At 40.6% G+C, this 19,384-nt stretch overlaps 1 protein-coding gene across 1 annotated transcript in view; it reads left to right on the top strand.

Moving 5' to 3' along the window:
• The first annotated feature begins 9,150 nt into the window (after positions 1-9,150).
• galntl6 (polypeptide N-acetylgalactosaminyltransferase like 6) overlaps positions 9,151-19,384 on the top strand; it is a 270,730-nt gene continuing 260,496 nt past the window's right edge. Inside the window, exons 1-2 of the mRNA XM_073842600.1 lie at positions 9,151-9,512; positions 9,801-10,040. Of these exons, the coding sequence (XP_073698701.1) occupies positions 9,906-10,040 (135 nt within the window). The 5' untranslated portion in view covers positions 9,151-9,512; positions 9,801-9,905. The remainder of the gene's footprint in view (positions 9,513-9,800; positions 10,041-19,384) is intronic.

Below are 19,384 nucleotides of genomic sequence, written 5' to 3'. Positions count from 1 at the left end.
GTGCATTGACTTCATGCTGAAATTACCATAATTACGAGGTTCCCCTTCGGGAGCGTCGAGCTGCGTCGAACGCTTTGGGAACGCCTTCAGTGTCTCCTACGCTCTGAATACATGTGAAATCAGTCCAAAGAGAAGCGCGTGTGACGTCACGGGCGAGTGACGTCAGGAACCAGGAATCTATATAAGCACGTGCGGTGAGCGCATTTGGCAGCTTCTGTCTTTCAGTCGCGCTCTGTGTGTGTCTTGTATTCCCTGTTTTTCGTGCCAGTTTGCACGGCTTTCTTTTGAGGGAATATGTCCTAAACAAAATAAGCAGGCAATTTAGAAAGTGTGTTCCCCGTTTCCTCGTCTTTTTACGAGCAGGGATTCACGCGATCTCTGTTTTGTCTGTCTGGGAGTGAAGCACAGGAGTCAGTTCTCGAGGGAGCTGACTGCCTGTAGTGTTTTCCCCGCGGCTCGGTCCCGTTTTTCCGAGGCAGGACGGGCGCTGTGTTCGCGGGGGTTACTTGTCCCCAAATATTGCACGTTCTGTTTCAGGGTTCCGAACCCGCATTAAAAGAGGCGGTACTTCGTCCTTTGATTCAGAGCGCGCAGCTTCACTCCCGAGCGCGCTCTCTCTCTCTCTAGTGAGAATTCGCGCTGCTGCAGCTGTCCTTCTCCGAGGAGATTGACGCTGTATGCATATGAGCAGACTATGTATTGATCGTTTATTTCTCCCTGCTCTCGCCTCTTAAAATAGAGGGCGGGGATTCACGCGATTGATGCGTAGTTTGCTGGGGAGCTGAGCACTCACAGCCGTTCTTGAGGGAGGGGCTGCGTTCATTCATAAATATGTTCATTCATAAATGTGTTCATTCTCAAAAGCAATGTCACAAACTTTTTCACGTAAATGTGTGAAGTTGAATGTGTAGCTCTGCTCCCATAGTTTTAATTCTGAGGAATTAAAACTATTTTAGGCTGCTGGAGCGGAGCAGCCTCTGCTTTTGGCCATTATTGCACTCTCACCCTGCACTTTCCTATAAGTTTGTGGATGCTTCTCTGGCTCCTTTGTGATTCCAGGGCATCCATATACTTAATTATAATAATTATAATAACTTTTATTTTGCTCTTTCTGAGCATGTGGCAATTCAACATTGAGATGTTGTTTTTGTCCACATGGAAAGTTGGGGTTAAGACCATAAAATACTTAGGGAAATGTGCTTCCTCCATTACTGAGGACCACTTATCTGGGTGTAATGTGGGATTTGACCACGAAGCAGGCACATTTGTCTCCTGCTCGATTTGAATCTGTCCCCATGGCAGTCGAGAGAGTGAGATAAGGCCAGTCACTCACGGTTATACAGTTTCTAAGTAAACTGTTGGGTCTGGTGGCAGCTGCGTCCAACGTACACCCTTTGGCCTGCTGTACATGAGACTCTCCCAGTGGTGACTCAGGACCAATGGTTTTCCCCGAGGGGCAACCTATTTCACATGCTCAAGGTCACGTGGCGAGCCTTTCGGGCCTTAGACATGTGGAAGAAACTATGGTTCCTGTCCAAAACGCTGTGTTGAGGACTCTTGGTCGTCGCATAAGCTAATGACGAGTGCCTCCTTCACAACATAAGGGGTGGTCATGAGTGACCACTTCGACTAGTATCCTGGAGCCTGTGATCCAGGAACCTGAAGAAGTCGAGGGCTCCCAAGCCTAAGGTCGGCGTCTATGTGTCTATGTGGGTCCTGCGTTAAAAAAAAAAAAAAAAAAACCTGCAGGTTGTGATTTTGCAATAAGAAGTGAAACTCTCTTGAAGTAGGCGGCCATCGAGGTGGCTCCTCTTCTTTCTCAGAGAATTCGCCTTTCTAGTGTTCGCTTTTGGGGCAAAAGCGTACCTTATGCTTCCTCACCTCAGTCGAGAGTCAAAATAGGCTAGCAGTGAAACACCGTCGGCTCAGGACCAAAGGGTTCTCCCCGAGGGGCAAACCCACTCCACATGGTCAGGGTCTCAAGGCGCTGCTCTGCCCCCTAGACTTGTGGAGAAAAACTTTGGTTCCTGTTCTGGGCCCGGTCATGAGTGACCGTTTTGGCCCTGGGTCTATGCGACACATGCCATCCTATTGGCATTTTTATCGCCTGGAGACTAGGCCGTGTTTCTGCTTGTGAAACATTTCCCTAGACCCGATAAGCCCACTTACGGTGAAACACTATTGGGTCTGTTGTCAGCTGCGTCCAACATAATATTTTTATATTTATCCACATGTTTATCTATATATTTATATGGGCCCGATCATGAGTGATCGCGCGGCCCTGGGTCTATGGAGCACATACCATCTTACTGGTATTTCTATCGCCTGGAGTTCTAGGCCGTGTTTCTGCTTTGGAAACACTCTCTCCCAGACCCCATAGACTGACATGTGTTGGTGTGCACCACATCACAGTGAGCGGTCTCTGACCCTCAAGGAGCTCTGCGGTCGCGCCCCTCATACGAGCGGCACACCAGACCCTTGTGTGGTTCCAGGTCACACTCCTCTGAAAAGAGAGCAGTTCATATCCTGGACATCTCATATGGGAGCAGTCGTCCTGTTGAGACAGGGGCTGAGGCCCGGGGATTCGAGACCTCCATCCAGTGCGGTGGAACTCTTGGACCTATGGTCTTGTTGGTCGTCCAGCTCCTCTGGGACTGGGGACCATGCTGCAGACACGGTCGAGGCCCTCTCTGTATGCCAATCTCTCCCCGATCGCTCTGCTCCTGGGAGTTCTGAAGAGAGTGCGCCGGGACGGAATCCGCCTCCTATTAGTAGGCCCCCTTCTGGCCGGATCTTTTAGATCTGATGCCTCTCCTAGACGGCCCTTCCTTGGGAATTACCGTCAGGAGGGATCTCCTCTCACAAGTAGAGGGTGCCATCCTGGACCCTCATCTGGAGTTATGAAAGTTATGGGTTTGGTCCCTGAGGGGGCACAATTCCTAGCTTTCGGTCTCTCAACCGAGGTTGCTGAGACCATCCTCCAACTCAGAGCTCCCTCTACGAGGAAAGTGTACACCGGGAAGTGGAACTAGTTTGTTCTTTAAGTGCATACAGCACCCAGTTCACTGCCCAGTAGGTTCAGTGCTGGACTTCTTGCAAGCCGCCTCACAGCCGGTAAGGCACACTTATTGCCGAAGGGCTACGTGGCAGCCTTCGTTGCTTTCCATACTCCCTTCAGGTACTATCTCCCTCAGGAGACTTCCCCCGGTGTCATACTTCCTCTATGGTGCGCTGAGGCTGGGGCCTTTGGTGCACTCACCTGGCTACGGTGCTGTATATCCTTTTCGAGCCTCTGAGGAGGTTTCGAACAGGCCATGACCTTTTCTTTTGCCTTGATTGATCAAGTAGTTTGCACCTAATATTAGGGTACTTACCCTAGGTGCCCTTCACAGCACCACAGCCCGTAGTGCGCCAAGCCTTCTGTCCTCTCTCTAGGAACCAGAACACTAGAAGTTATTTGTATAAGTGTCCAAGTGTGAGCACTGGATGCATACGACCACAGATTTGCTGTGGAGGAAGACAGTTTCTTGTAAGGTTGGTGCCCTTACAAAAGTCTTCCAGCTTCTAGGTAAGCCTAAGCGGTTATTATGGATGCCATTTTTTCTTTCTCTGAGTCCTCTGGTATTCCCTGGCTGATGGAACCCAAGGCTCCAAGTTCTCCTGACAGAGACACCTCTGCAGGTTACTTCAAATGCTGGGAATGATCCACGCCTTTGTTTCTGGGCGCCCTGCGCCTCTTTTTTATCTCAGGCTACTTTCGCCCTTTCCAAGAGTGGGCTGAGGCCACTCTTTCTACTCGGCGGGCTACTTTCGCCCTTTACACGAGCTGACCGAGGCCGCTCGTTCCTGCCTGTACGGCATTATCTACTCATTCTACCCAGGTGGGCTGAGGCCCCCTCTCTTACCACGGGCTACTTTCACCCTTCATGCGAGCAGGCTGAGGCCGCTCGTTCCTGCCTGACCAGCAGTGACAGTCTTGGGCTACTTTCGCCCCATTTTGCCTCTCGGCACCCATTTTGGCATCTTGCCCTTTCTCTACCTGCTTCACACATTGCAGGGCTTTGGAATTCTGGCGGCGTGGGTATATCGTTCCGAAAGCGTTCGACGCAGCTCGACGTTCCCGAAGGGGAACGCCTCGGGTTTCGTATGAAACCCTAGTTCCTCGAGGGAACGAGACGCTGCGTTGCCTACCACAATCCCGGCATCCCTGCAAGCGCGCTTGGTGGCAGAAGCTGCCGAACGCGCTCACCGCACGTGCTTATATAGATTCCTGGTTCCTGACGTCACCCGCCCGTGACGTCACACGCGCTTCTCTTTGGACTGATTTCACATGTATTCAGAGCGTAAGAGACACTGAAGGCGTTCCCAAAGCATTCAACGCAGCGTCTCGTTCCCTCGAGGAACTAGGGTTTCATACGAAACCCGAGGCGTTCCTACTGGTAATAAAAAAAAGTAAAAATGAAAAATTTACATTTGTGTAAAACTCATAATTACAGCTTGTAAATTTGTACCACCTGACAGCTGCAACAGTGTGGTGTATAGTAAAGTAAATGAAAAGTGCATTGACTCCATTCCAGAATTACCATACTTAAAAGGTTCTGACTTCTAAAAACTGTTGATGCTTTTGTAAAACTCATAATTACAACGTGTAAAGTTTTCCTACTGTACATGTACACTGCACCAGTGTGGTGGATAATAAAGTAGATGGGAATTGCATTGACTCCATGCTGGAATTACCATAATTACAAGATTCCGAGTTGTAAGAAAATGTTGATAGCCCTTGTAAAACTCATATTTACAACTTGTAAAGTTATACCACCTGACAGCTGCAACAGTGTGGTGGATAATAAAGTGTATGGAAAGTGCATGGACACAATGTCATAATTACTGTAATTATGAGATTCCGACTTGTAAAAAATGTTCACGTCTTTGTAAAAGTCGTAAGTAAAAACGTATAACTTGTACCACCTGACCAATGCAAGGCCATGTGGAAACACCCATAACTGCAGCTCAAACAGTGAAATGCAGTTAAGCAGTTATTTTATCATATTTTTGTTTATCAATTCCTATAATTTAATGTTATTCACTATTGTCTTAAGGCAAGAATAAACTGAAAATAAATAAAAGACATACAATACAGTTTAATGTAGCAAGCACAGAGTTGAATAACTACAGTAGTACATGTAGTACAGATCATTAATATGGCATTTGTGTAATGACTGCTACTTGATGTATTGTGGTTTTGTCCAATGATGACTTAAAATTACACAAATTAATTTTGCAATTAACAGCGTTGCCATAGAAACACATAATCTCTAGTTTAAGGATGTGAACAACTGTGAACAATCCGGGTTGCCATGTACTGTAGTAATTACAGTAATTACAAATTGCAGTGAATACAGTAAGAGAAATTAAGCAGACAGGGTCCCTTTGCAGATGTCAAAGTAGCACCAGTTTTATTTTGTTGATAAGTTGATGTTTAAACACACCCTTATTCCCAATGCAGTGCCAATGAAATTGAATATGTACTGTCGCTCCCGTCAGATTTGAATCTCACTTAGGATAGCAGAATACCCTGTGAAGTAGCAATTTCTCTCATTTTGAGTTATTGCATCCTTTATAGTGATTATCAGACATATTTCAGTGCGTGTGTGTGTGTTCATATGCACAAAAAAGCTGTCTGTGTTTTTACTCACAACTTGTTTTCCCCTAAAATCCTTCAAACGTACAGTCTTCCTCAGGCAAACAATTTATCTGTTTCTCCTCAGATGAACACTCATTTGTCACATTTCACAATTAGCTGCAGGCATGGCATTTAGCTCATTGCGTTGTGATTAGAATAACTCATTGTGCTTGTCCTCCACAGCATCTGCACACATGACTGCAGAATATTAGCATGCCCATTATTTGTCACTCCATCAGTTTAAACTGATGTTGAATCCATTTGATGGAAACTATATTTGCACTGTGATTTGTGTGTGGCTGTCATCCAATATTCGTCCCAGCCATTTATTTATGTCACTTGCTTTACGGTGCATTAATTTTGCGTGCACGACAGTTCACTTGGGGATCTTGGGTAGGCTGGTTGATGGATTTGACTAATTAATAATTTTTTTGAAGGGACGCAGAGTAGACAGTCAAACTCAGAGTTACTGAGTAGAATAAAAACAAAAGCTCGTACCCAAAGGGCTGTAAAGTCAAATCCTGTAACATGACAGTTACAGCCTTAACCGAATGTAAGACCTTGGCATTTGACCCCAAATTTTCTCCAGGGGTAATGTGCTAGTAGACCCTTTGGTTTGACCTTAGAGCTAACAACACTCCCTGTGAACATGTATTTGTGGCTTTGAGAGGCTGACTAAACCGGCTCTTGCAAATAGTAGCGACTTGTCACACATTCAGTGTTAGAAATTACTCATGAGTAAATGATCAAGCCCAGCTGATGCATTTTTCACACAGTCATATGTTGATCTCTTAGCACCTTTCAGTTCTGTTTTGGTTCAGTCTTGCATGAGTCACCGTCTAGAGCTTCTCTTTTTTCTTTTGAACCTGTGAGAATTATAAGTAACAAAGCAAGGCCTTGTGCTCAAAGTTAGGGCATATTTATACATTTACAAGTCATGGCGGCACTCAAAGTGCAGGGATTATTTCTATCATACTTCATATAATAACAAATACATTGTTTTTATCACAAAGAATTGTTTATTGCCGAAATGATATGAAAAAGGTAATTGCGTTCTTGTTTTCTATCAGAACAACAGTATGGTGCTGATATTACACTTCTCACCTTGTGAGCGTCAGAAAACCTGCTTTCTTTTTGTCTCTCTTTCAAAGCCATTGGCAGAATTTAATCTATGTGGAAGACGGAGATGGCTCATTCTTCTCTGTCACAGCATATGCTGCATCAAATGATTTGACTGATGTGCCGCACTGTAATAATTAAGACAAAGAGCAGCCATGGTGAATTTTTACCTTGAATGAATGATTTTCCAGTGTGAGTGCCATGGGAAGATAAATGCCGTTGTGTCTTCTCAGGTAAATTTTACATTTTATTTACATTCAAAATTAGGTATAGGTTTTCAAAGATATATTAAGTTTAAGGTTCTAAGTAGAAAAGCAGAGTCTTCCAAGTCTTCTCAGTTACCTGCTTTACTGTGCTTGCTAATCGCTGTCCATGGTGCTGAAGTGTGAATGGTGCTGAACAAATAGGCTGTGAATGGAGTGATGCAAATCATGGTAATCATGGTTTTGTTGCAGCAGCATCCATATATATATATATATATATATATATATATATATATATATATATATATATATATATATATAAAATTCTGCAGCACTACGCATACAGTAATTTTCAGAGCAGTGCCTAATGGCCCCCTCTGTTGGTGGTTGGCAATGCAAACTGTACCAACTCAAAGTTCATTCTTTTTGTATATTTTATTTACAATAGCAAGGGAAAACATCTTAGTAGGATTGTGTATCAGTGCTTTTAAATATTCAGGACCAGATCCAACCTGGTATTGACAAAATTCATGAAGATCTGCAATTCACTTAGAAACATCAGGTGATCCCTTGCTGTCTCCATATGCTGTGCTGCAGTTGCCTTTGGCTTAAGCGTACCCCCACCCCACCCCCATCTGTCTCCCTTTCGTTCGTTCCCATCCAGTATAGCAGCATTCAATAATAAATAAGCAGCTTCAGAGAAATGTGTGCTTCTTCAATAGAGACTCCAGTCCAAGAAAGAAAGAAAGAAAAGATCATGATCATGAGTCACTCTTGATGGACTTATCCAGCGTGAGTTTTTCTTAGAGTACAACAGCAGAATTAAACATAATGATGCACACTTAACAAAAGATTTGCAATTCATTGTAGCCTATATGAGACCCTGGACCACAAAACCAGTCATAAGAGTAAATTTCTCTAAATTGATATTTATGATATTTTGAAAATCTGGAATCTGAAGGTGCAAAGATTCTAAATATTGAGAAAATCGCCTTTAAGGTTGTCCAAATAAAGTTCTTGGCAATGCATATTACTAGGAAATTTACAAAATATCTTAATGGAACATGCTCTTTACTTAATATCCTAATGACTTTTGGCATAAAAGAAAAATCAATCATTTTAACCCATACAGTGTATTTTTGGCTATTGCTACAAAAATACCCGTGCTACTTATGACTGGTTTTGTGGTCCAGGGTTACATATATCCTTAACTGATATGCTAATATATTAAACTTTGTACCTTTAAAATGGATAGGCCAAAAAACACCTCAAGACTCCAGAGGGTTAAAGTAAAAATAAATAAATAAAAACCTAAAATAAATAAATCTTCACTAAACTTAACTTAAAATGAAAATAAAAGACTATGCTGTGCATATTTAATAAATATAAAAAATTGATAAAAAATAGAAAAACAAAACTAAAATATTGCAAAATGTTATTACAATATATTTTATATATATATATATATATATATATATATATATATATATATATATATATATATTCTTTAAAATACAATTTATTCATCAGCCATTACTCCAGTCTTAAGTGTCACATGATTTTTATTTATCTATGTTGGCAACAGTTGTGCGTCCAAATATTTTTTTGGAACCTGTGATATTTTTTTTAAAGATTCCTTGATGAACAAAAAGTTCAAAAGAACAGCATTTATTCAAAATATAAATATTTTCTAACAATTTATGTCTTTACTATCGCTGAATAAAAGTATGAATTACTTTAAAAAAAGAAAGGTTCCCAAAAATTATTAAGCAGCACAAATGTTTCCAGCATTGGTAATAACTCAGCATATCAGAATGATTTCTTGATTTTTGATCAAATAAACGCAGCCCTGATGGGCATAAGAAAGTTATTTAAAAAACATTTTACTGATCTTACATTTTTGTATATATAGCCTATATATTACTTTCAATTTTTTCATTAGTTTTCCCTTACTAATCTAAACTAACATGTTTACTGTTTCAATAAGACTTGTTTCCAAAATAACAAACAGAAGTAGCCAAAATAGAGTTATAAACAGGGTTAATGACTTGAAGGTATGAAAACATTTGCGTTTAAAGAACAAGCAAAGCTACAGTCCACCAGCTCAAACCGAAGCTAAGAAGCCCTCACCTCTTTACTCTGTGAGCTCGTGTTGGTGTAAAGACTGCTGCTTCACTCTGCTGTCCCACACATCGGAAAGCATCGCCCGACTGCGAGGATGTTTTCATATTAATGCGCAGCACACGTGGTTTATAACCGCAATATCTAAAAGCTGAGGGCAATGAGAAGTCGCCCAAGGAGGAAAGAGAAAGAATCCGTAAACCTTCAGTAGGTGGGACGAGACGATTTCAAATTGTATATCGAGCGCATTGCCACAGATAAAAACGTAGCGCTCGTCGTTGTTCAGCAATTATCGTATTCGGAAACGTTCCCCTTGTGTGTCTTCAACAAAGGAGAGGGGATTACCGAGCAACATATATGTCTCAACATGCAAATAACCCTCTACTGTAAGTCTTTTCATAGTATTGCTTACGTGCGTTGCGTCTCGCGTGACTGATAATAAACGAGCTCATCTGCTTATTTTTTTTGGCTTAGCTTTTCTACTGGCGGTTACAGAATTGTCTTAATTATTAATAATGTATGATTATTCTATAGAGTGTTCCGTTAATGTTCGCTTAATTATAGCTACCGTTGCTCTCTAGCCTGAGATTAATACGCGTTATAAGACGCGGTGTTGCTCCGCTTCATTTTGGAGTGTTTGTTTATATGACGCGGCGACTCCGTCTTCCTTGCAGGTGAAAGTTTGTCGTCTTCTACGAGGGGAGATACGGAGCTCGAGTCCACACACGGCAGACACGCGTCTATCTAGCGCTGGATTGTGTCTCATTCGCGTCTTCAAAATGAAGAGAAGGCAAAAGCGCGTTCTGCAGATGGCATTTCTATTCATGGTGGCTTTAATTTTTCTGCCAAACGTCGGCCTTTGGTCAATGTACAGAGAGAAGAGCCTTATGAAGTCGCATGAGCCGGGAGAGCAGGTGAGTACAAACCTTTGTGACTCCAGCATTTATAGGTTAAGTTACTGTCAATCAGATCTGGTGCATGCAGCCTAACCTAAGCAAATAACAAGCTTGGATAAGCTTCAGCACACCTGGACTAATACTGTACAGAAAGATATGCAGATTTTCTGCATGCATTCTTTCAGAAGTTTTATTTTTAATCCTTTTTTTTTTTTTGGCTAGCTAAGTCATATATCACTTGAAATGCTGCAAGTCATAGAAATGCTTTTCTCTATATTGGTGGAAGGTGATGTTGATTTTTGAATAAAAGTGTTTTAAAGAATCATTTCTGCATTCAAAACAGCCTCAGTGTCTTAAAACGGCCCCTATTACTTAAAGGTTTAGAAAATGGTCAACATTATCGTGTTAGGTCATTTATATAGTGTTGGAAGTGTTTATAATGCACAGTACCACTGTAATCAAAGTTGCTTATTACCCAACTGAGATGTATTGTGCCCTGGGAAATGTGGCTTTTGACATCCCATCTTCTCTCACTAAGCCAACTGTACTCTGATTAAACTTTAAGAATACCAAAATGCATCTTTATGCGCTTGTTCAGTTGTTAATGAATAGTTAACATAACATTATTGTGTGCTTGCCTCCCACAAGATTATGCATTTAGGATCACTTAGGAAGTCAGCAGTTTTGCCTTGAGGGAAACATAAATCACCAGTCAAAAATGAAAGAACATTTTCTTGCAAGGCGTGCAGAAATGAAAAGGATGAAGCTGTATCTCATGCTAATATTGAATATTTGTTGTTGATCTTCCGCTAATGCTCTCAGAGAGAAGGAGAGAACAATTTAACCTCCTGAATGTTTGATCTTCAAGAGATTCGGGATTATAGCATCATTTTCCTAGGTTGAATTCCTTAATCACGTTTAGCTCTCAGAGAACAACATGGATAAGCTCATTTACTTTGCAACTGGCTGCTGCTTGTGATGAGAGTGCAATCAGTGATTCTCTCAGCCAGATGTCATTGTGGCATATTTAGTCCCCTGAAAACATCTTGCATGTGGAAAATCGCTTGGGCTGGGTTGGCTGCACTCACTAGCATACATCGCAACTAGATGACACTTCTCAACATTACAGAAGTAGCGTTGCCGTCTACTAAATTCCCTCTCTCCATGTCCTTATGTCTGCACCCCTCACCAGCTGCCGAGGGGTGCTGTTGGTTCGTTTGATTTCGCCCTTGGGTACATGGTTGCTTTTGGTTTCTGCAACTGTGATGTAGTTCTTGCGCTCAAGGGGAAAATGCTGAGTCTGTTTATTGCGTCTCGTAATTGCTCCTCTCTCATTTGTTTTGCCGGGGTTGCATGACTTTAGCCTTGGGCGAGCACAACTGCACAAATCCAGTCTCTTCATTAAAGTCAAATCAGTGAGCAGGCACCACGGTGTTGACAGGGCCAAAAATACCAGAGCACCTCATGCAGGGTGCTGTCCTTTCGCTCTCTGCTGACCTCCCTATTTGCGATTTCCTCAAAGAGACATTGTCCAGGCGAAACAACCTCGCTCGGCTCTTTGGGAATTATGTAGATGCCTTAATGCGGCCAGTTTGACAGGTAGGCCTTCACCCAGGCTCATGAAAATATGTGCCTCTATATACATTTCTGCAACACCATAATTACATACTGCCTGTTTCGCAGCAGTTTCAAAGTAACATTTCCAGAAAGTGGCGCTAAAACACACATTCAATATGTTCTATCATGTTGGAAATATCCCCTACCCCAAACCCTAACCTATACCTACCTGATAGTGTTAACAAATGCAAAGGTCATATAAAAACAGATTTGTTGATGCAGCCATGCTATTTTAACTTCCTTATGAGGATTTGAGCTGTTTTGTCAAACCGTAATTTCACAGGGTTCGTACCGGAGGTCTTCATCTCTCAAGTGCAACGCCATATTGTTGTGAGCTACCAAGCAAACCTACTGAATTAGAAAACTCATGCATATGAAGCTGCATATGTGACGACAACGTTCAAAGTTTTAAAATCATGCAGGATGTTAAAATTGATTTGAAGTAAAAATAATATTCTGCAAGCAATTGTGTGAAAATTGAATAGGCTTAATTAATTAAAACTCTGTACCGGTAAATCATACTTAGTGTGACAAGGAATAAAAGTTGTCAGAGTTTTACTGCCTCTAGTGGTCATTTCAACTGGAAACTGCAGTGATTTGTACATATAGGTACGTTTTTTTCAGTTTTGCAGAAATGTATATAGAGGCACATATTTCCACTGAGCCTATGTTGCATGGAAGCTCCCAGAAACATTCGGCAATGCCCGAGATTGCAGACTCAATATGTAGACTCTGTCGTCTGAATATTTAATGTCGTCTAACGAAGTAAATCAGGCGGACTATTGATTCCCCAGCAGTTTTTAAGAGAATATGATTAGTGGATTGAGGAAAGAGGATGGGGAGGGTAGCGCAGGGATGAGAGCAGTCTGGAATCAGACTCAATTCCCCCATGTCACACACTTTCCGGACTCAAAAGGTGCTTGAGTTTACCAGCTCAATAGAAAGATCCCAGTGCCTGTTATTGTGCACCTGTCAGAGCGGGAGAGATAATTGACAGCAGAGATATTGTGTCAATAAGCCCCCAAGAATCCCGGTGAATAAGCCCGCCTTGTGTGTCCTCTTTTATTATCCGATAGAAATTACCCATGATTGAATCAGCCCTCGGATCCCAAAAATCCTCCCACAGCAATGTTAAGCGAGGTTTAACAAAATACCGACGGGAAGCGTAGACTCCTCGCACTGGGTCCCTTTCTTCTGGGAAGACGTGTGTTGAGTTCTGTCCCTCCTTCCCCGTCAAAATCTCGGCTTTCTGTCCTTTGGGAGACAATCATGTTGAATTAGCTGTGGCGGCCCACTCCTGGCGCGGGTAAACAGCATCTGTGTACTTCGGTGGGTGTTGCGCGCAGCGCCAGTGCTACGAGATGGACGTGTGCTGATAAGCGTGTGTCAGGACTGATAACCTCCCCTCAGCTCCTAACAAGAGCCCACCGTTGAGCATGACATTGCCCAGGAGCATTATGAAGAGGCTGTCTATGCAATCCTATCTCGCCGTGCCGCTGCTCTTCAGTGTGTTGACAACAACGGGGCGTGCGACTCTGTCACCGATAGCACGGTGGATAACGAGAGCTTCGTTGTTGGTAACTACCTGGGGTGGAAGCAAGACGGAAGTAGAGGACGAGATGACCTCGGAGTCTTTACGCTTCTTCGGATCAAGTTTTTGAGCCCGCCGTGTTTATGTCATTCTAGATGAAGGAATATTATTGTCGCTTTCCATTTGCCAGCAAAGTGACAAGGGGAAGAGAGATGTAGTAATTGCAATTACCCTCAGTGTCATACTAGAGAGATACATTATGGTAATGCACATGTCAAGCTGACGGTAAGAGCATGGGTGAAGAGTGCACCAGATGATTTGAACTGAATTGTGGTCTGGGAATGCTGAAAGATCACACAAATAGTTTTGGAGAGAGGCTAGAATCACCAGAGGTTGAACACTGTATAGTTCTCGTCAGGAAGCATTATAAGCATTTCTTGATGAGGAGCACCATTCGGTGTGACACGAGGGCAGGGTTCAATTTGGAAATGGAATGGGTTTGATGATATACAAGTAAATGGCCACCATTTTGGCCAGAGAAAGAGCGAGTGTTTTTCTCCTCATAATTTCCATTTCGCTGAATATAAATTAAATTGGGCTGTCATGACAGAGGGGGTCTTAGTCAGCCAAGTGATCAGTACCAGGAGAAATTATGTACTTTAATTGAATATTCCACCTTGCAGTGATAGTGTCCGGTCTTCGAATCACATAGAACATATATCCTTTCTGTATGATCCCATGGCATTCTGTTATCGAAAGTCATCAGCTTCACATTGTTTCCCTGTAATTGCGTTCTTCCCAGAAAAAGGGTAAAGATAATTGGATTTCTTTGTGTACGAAGAAAAATATCTTTGATGCCTGGCTACATTCACAACACTGTTGTAGAATTCCAAACTCAAGTCCCAGTCCAAGATCATACTTGTTGGAGGATTTAGACTTGGCCTACACTCGGACTTAAATGACCTGGGCTGCATTTTCCACCAGTGGTCTTCATGATTAACTTATCTCACAATGTTTTTGAGAAGTGCAGCCAAGGTCTTCACTACTCATAAAATACATGGTGTTGGACTTGAGATTGCCTTTTTTATTTTTTTATTTTTTTTTTTTTTTTGCAATTTTTGCCTTTTATTATTATAGGACAAAATAGAGAAGAAAAAGAAGCAAAGTGGGAGAAAGGGGGCGGGGGGCTTGGGAAAGGTCCTTGATCCAGGATTCGAATTCAGGATGCCCATAGTGCAACAAGGAGCATAGATGCCCACAAGGCTATCACTGCCTTGACTGACTTGAGATGGACTTAAAGGCACAATGTGTAGAATTTTCAGAATAAAATGTGACCCTGAACCACAAAAAGAGGATTAAGTAGAATGGGTATATTTGTAGCAATAGCCAAAAATACATTGTATGGGTCAAAATTATTATTATTTTTCTTTTATGCCAAAAATCAGAAGGATATTGTAGGATCATGTTCCATGAAGATATTTTGTAAATTTCCTACTGTAAATATATCAAAGCTTAATTTTTGATTAGCAATATGCATGGCTAAGAATTTAATATTTAGATATTTTTGCACTCTCAGATTCTTAAGTAATTCTTAAGTAGTTATATCTTGACCAAATATTGTCTTATCCTAACAAACCATACATCAATAGAAAGTTTATTTATTCAGATTTTAGATTCTGCATAAATCTCAAGTAATTATTAAATTTAAAAAATTGACCCTTATGACTGGTTTTGTGGTACAAGGTCACAAATATTCAAAACACTTGCACAGTATGATATATATTTCATGTAGTTGTGTACTTATGTTATCCCAAATGTTCCCAAAGATTTGTAAATTGAGAGAAATTCCAGTTTTAAAAAAGGCTGGTCCATGTTCATCCGTGGTCATTGTCGTATATCAATGACGTAGTATCCACTCTATCCTCAGTTTTTGCTTGTAGAAACAATTTAGATCTGCTCAATGTTGCATCATAATTCGTTTTCTGCGTTGTTACAGTGTTGCACAATGTAACCAATAACACACAAGTCTGTTGAGTTTATGAATACGATGGCCAATAAGAGGCGTTCAGATGAGTCATCGCTGAAACGCTGGAGTTTTGTTAAGTGTGCACACTCGATGACTGAAAACAGTGTATAGACAACTAAACTAAACTAAACAACTAAACAAGGGGAGTTTTTGAAAGTGCTTAATGTTCTTTGACAATCTAAATGTTCTTTGCTCGCTTTCTCTGTATCATTTATTTGCTGTTTGAATTGTTACAAGTAATAAAACAATTAATCCATTACCTCATCCCTGACCATGATTGGTGAATTCCATACATCTCTTCATGGTAAAAAACGTCATCTCCCATCGTTCCATCTTTTTTCATGGCATCATCAAGTTTTGCCTTTGTTATTATTTTGAACACACGACCTCTAGCCGCGAAAACTTACATATTCTGCATTTAAGTCCCATTTCAGTCATGTCCAGAATCGAGTTCTACAACACCGATACAAAAGCCACCTTCCTTCACACAGTCACTTTGCTTTCATGTTAAACATTCTGCTCTCCATCATTACCACCCGCAGATGCACTTGATGGCCCGTGCCCTTAATATGAACAGCGGCGTGACCCTCTCGAGAAAGAGACAATTTAAACTTGATTACTCTGATGTGCCTCATGAGGTGAGGATGGAGCAATGTCTTGGGCTGTTCACCGTGGCTCCCAAGAGTAATGCGCATTTCATATTGAGCGGTAGCCATATAGCAGAGCAGGGTAATATAAAACCACTTACTCTCAGGCTCACAAAACAAAGGGACATGGACCTTTCCAGTCTTGTGTGTTTGGCACCTCCATTAAGATAATAACACTATTACAAGAGATTGAAAGCCTCTCAAGAGCTCTTATTTTCTCTCTCGGTCTTTAGCCATGAGAGTGACGTACACACACACACACACACACACACACACACACACACACACACACACACACACACACGTTTACAATGGCCATAGCCATGTGCATGATCGCTAAGTTTATACTGATTAGAATGAATTGAACTAATGTACATTTCCATAGTTTATGAAAAAGTGTTGATCTGCTCTAAATAGCTCTTTTTTGGTTAATAAAGTGAATGGTATGAAACAATTGCACATATTAATATATAATTACATATTATTTAGCACCATCTAGTCAACATTGTGTAATGTTAAAAACTTTTAATAATTTCAATAATAATGATAATATTAAATTCTACAGTAACACTTTACAATAAGGTCCTACAGTGAATGTGTAACATGAACAAACAATGAACAATACATTTATTACAGTATCGATTAATCTTTGTTAATGTTAGTTAATGAAAATAGTTCACAGTGCATTAACTAATGTTAACAAGCACAACTTTTGATTTTAATAATGCATTAAATGTTAAAATTAACATTAACTAAGATTAATAAATGCTGTTGAAGTGTTGTTCGCTCTTAGTTAATGTTAACTAATGTTAACTAATGAACCTTATTTTAAAGTGTTACCAATTCTACCTTTCACACAGACTAAGCAGCTTAAAATAATTTGCAAAAAATAAGCATGCATATTAAACATAGGCATCTGCATGATAGCAAGTGAGATTACAAGTAAACATAATACCTTTAAAATGTATTATGTATCATTATGTATGTCAGTGCTGTTATACATTATTTAAGTGTCTGTATGCAGCAGTGTGTTAATCTTCTCTTTATTTGTCCCGAGGTGATCTGCAAGCTCTTTGTGTTGAATTATAGCCGTTTGAACTGGCAGATTTCACTGACTCCTCCACCCGAGTGATTGTTATCTAAGGAAAGTGAGGTCTGTTATATTTTATGGCTCCTCTCTGAGCGTGTGGAGATTTATGGCATTGAAATCTGCCGTGTAAGGTGATATTTGTCATTGGCAAAAAAATACAGTAAAATTGGGCAGTCGGTTTAATAGTGTAGCCCAGTAAAGGATGTTATCATCAGACCTGGGGGATAGTGGGTGATTATGCGAAATGTGTGGCTAATGCACAATTTAGAATCAGCTTTTGATAATTTTTCCACCATCAGATGGTTTATTTGAGCCATATATTGGCTGACCAGAGAATAAATGTTTAAGACTTGCTGGCATGCATTGTAATTTGCCATCATTATGGGAAACTGTGGAGACTGTTGGAGAAGTTTTGATGAGTTACAGAAATTCAGAGCATAGTTACTCATTAATGCTTTGCCAGGAAAATGTGGCACTTGGCAGATCTTATTTAATACAGAAAGCAGTCAGTTACATTTACAGATAGAAAATTAAAGAAGCTTTTCATATCCTCGGTATGAAAGCAGGACTCAAGGTTATGTCATTTTTATTTTAAATGATTTGTGTTCTTGCTTTTTATTCATCATCCAAACCCCAGCCCCTCTCTCAAGGTTAAGGTGGAAAAGGTCATGTGAAAACAATGCAGTTCTTCTATTGTTAGAAGCGATGATTTACAATCAATCTCATCTCTGTGTATTCAATCGACTTACATGCTCTCTTGAGGTTTCATTTTTGTGGAGTAATAATATCACTCCTATGTTTTCTCACCTCATAATCACATCGAGTTCAACTGATTCTCAACTGCAGTGTCTCAGTAACATTTTTTTAAATGATTCACTGAAGAATTGCTTGTTATTGTCTATCTGACATTGAATAAAAGGTTGGGACAGAATAAATATAATAAATATAAATATTAATAAATATAAAAAATAATATAATACAGCACTATTGATTGCAAACACTATTGATTGTACGATATTTTATAAAAAGTAGAGTCCGCACTAGACTTGTGGGAAACAGATCAGGTTTTCTAAAAGTAATTGATATTTCCAGATCTTATTTCAACAGTAAGGCTATTTAAAAGTCATTTCATGAACTCCAGTGAATGTTTTACCTTCTTACCATTTCAAATTAACTTGATTAGTATCTTTTACTATTGTGAGAAGTCCTCCAGGCTTGTTAGAGGGTCTCAAAAATGCATTTTCAAATTCATTTATTCTCCTTTAAAAATGAACTCCTCTCTCCTTTTGTCTCTTTCCTTTTCCCTTTAATTTATTGCGCACGGACCAAAAGAAAAAAGTCAGCTGGGCTCACTAACAAGAAAGACTTGTTTGCTTATTAGGATATTTTTGAGTCATTTTGAAACATTATCCAATTTAATTAATGCCCCACAGAACATCTTTGATCTCTTAATGGGGGAAATAGGCACTGACTATGATGAATGTTTGCTAGGTGTTGTCAGTGAATCTTTATTAGAGGCTGTAGGTGTCTTTCCATTATGCTAGATGCTGAATTCATCAGAAGTGCATGTTCGCACACCCAGACAGATGATAGAACTAGCAAGGGAACAGCTTGAGACCAATCACACCACTGTAGGGAAAACTGAGACAGATATTAGTCTGTAAAGTTGGGAGCAACTTGCTGCCCACAGCGCCAATTTGTCTTGAGGTAAGGCCAATGTATGTGCTGTAGAGGAATGGATAGGGGGGTGCTGAGGGAGGAAAGGTATATTGTGACAAAAGAGAGAAAGAGCAAACAGCTATTAGTGGCATCACCACCCTTAGAGAGTTGCACTGACCTGAGGTCTCATGAATGTGTGCTTGCTTTTTCAGTGTGGGTAGTTTGTTTGTTCACTCCTACTAATGTACATAACTCAGATATATTGTATTTCTTTTACTTTATATGTGGTACCTTGGGTTTTTGCATTTTTAACCACTGCATGGCTGTTAGAATGAACAACAGGGCCATATATGAACTTATAATTAATTATCAACATTATTTCAAGATTTAAAAAGTCCTAATTTGCCTTTCCACAAATTAAAGCTTTAAAGAGTCTAATGTCAACGCAGAAACTCTCAAAGGCATAGTCCACACAAAATTGAAAATTCTGTTATTAATTACTCACTCCAAACCGTTCCAAACCCATAAGACCTTTCATCTTCGGAACACAAATTAAGATATTTTTGACAAATTCTGAGAGCTTTCTGACCCTACTTAAACAGCAAGGGAACTACCACGGTCAAGGCACAGAAATGTAGTATGAACTAGGGCTGGACCAGAATATTCGATTATTCGAATATTCGTTCGGTGGGTTGGTATTCGATTTTAAATTTTGAGATTCGAACATTCTTTTTTTTTTGATACACCTTGCATCCCCCACGAAATGGTTCTCATTCGTGCTTAAATATGAAC

This window comes from Garra rufa, chromosome 6, assembly GCF_049309525.1.
Source record: "Garra rufa chromosome 6, GarRuf1.0, whole genome shotgun sequence".
In the NCBI taxonomy this organism is placed as follows: domain Eukaryota; kingdom Metazoa; phylum Chordata; class Actinopteri; order Cypriniformes; family Cyprinidae; genus Garra; species Garra rufa.
Note: the sequence above shows the minus strand (reverse complement) of the source record. Positions and strands in the feature narration are given on the sequence as shown.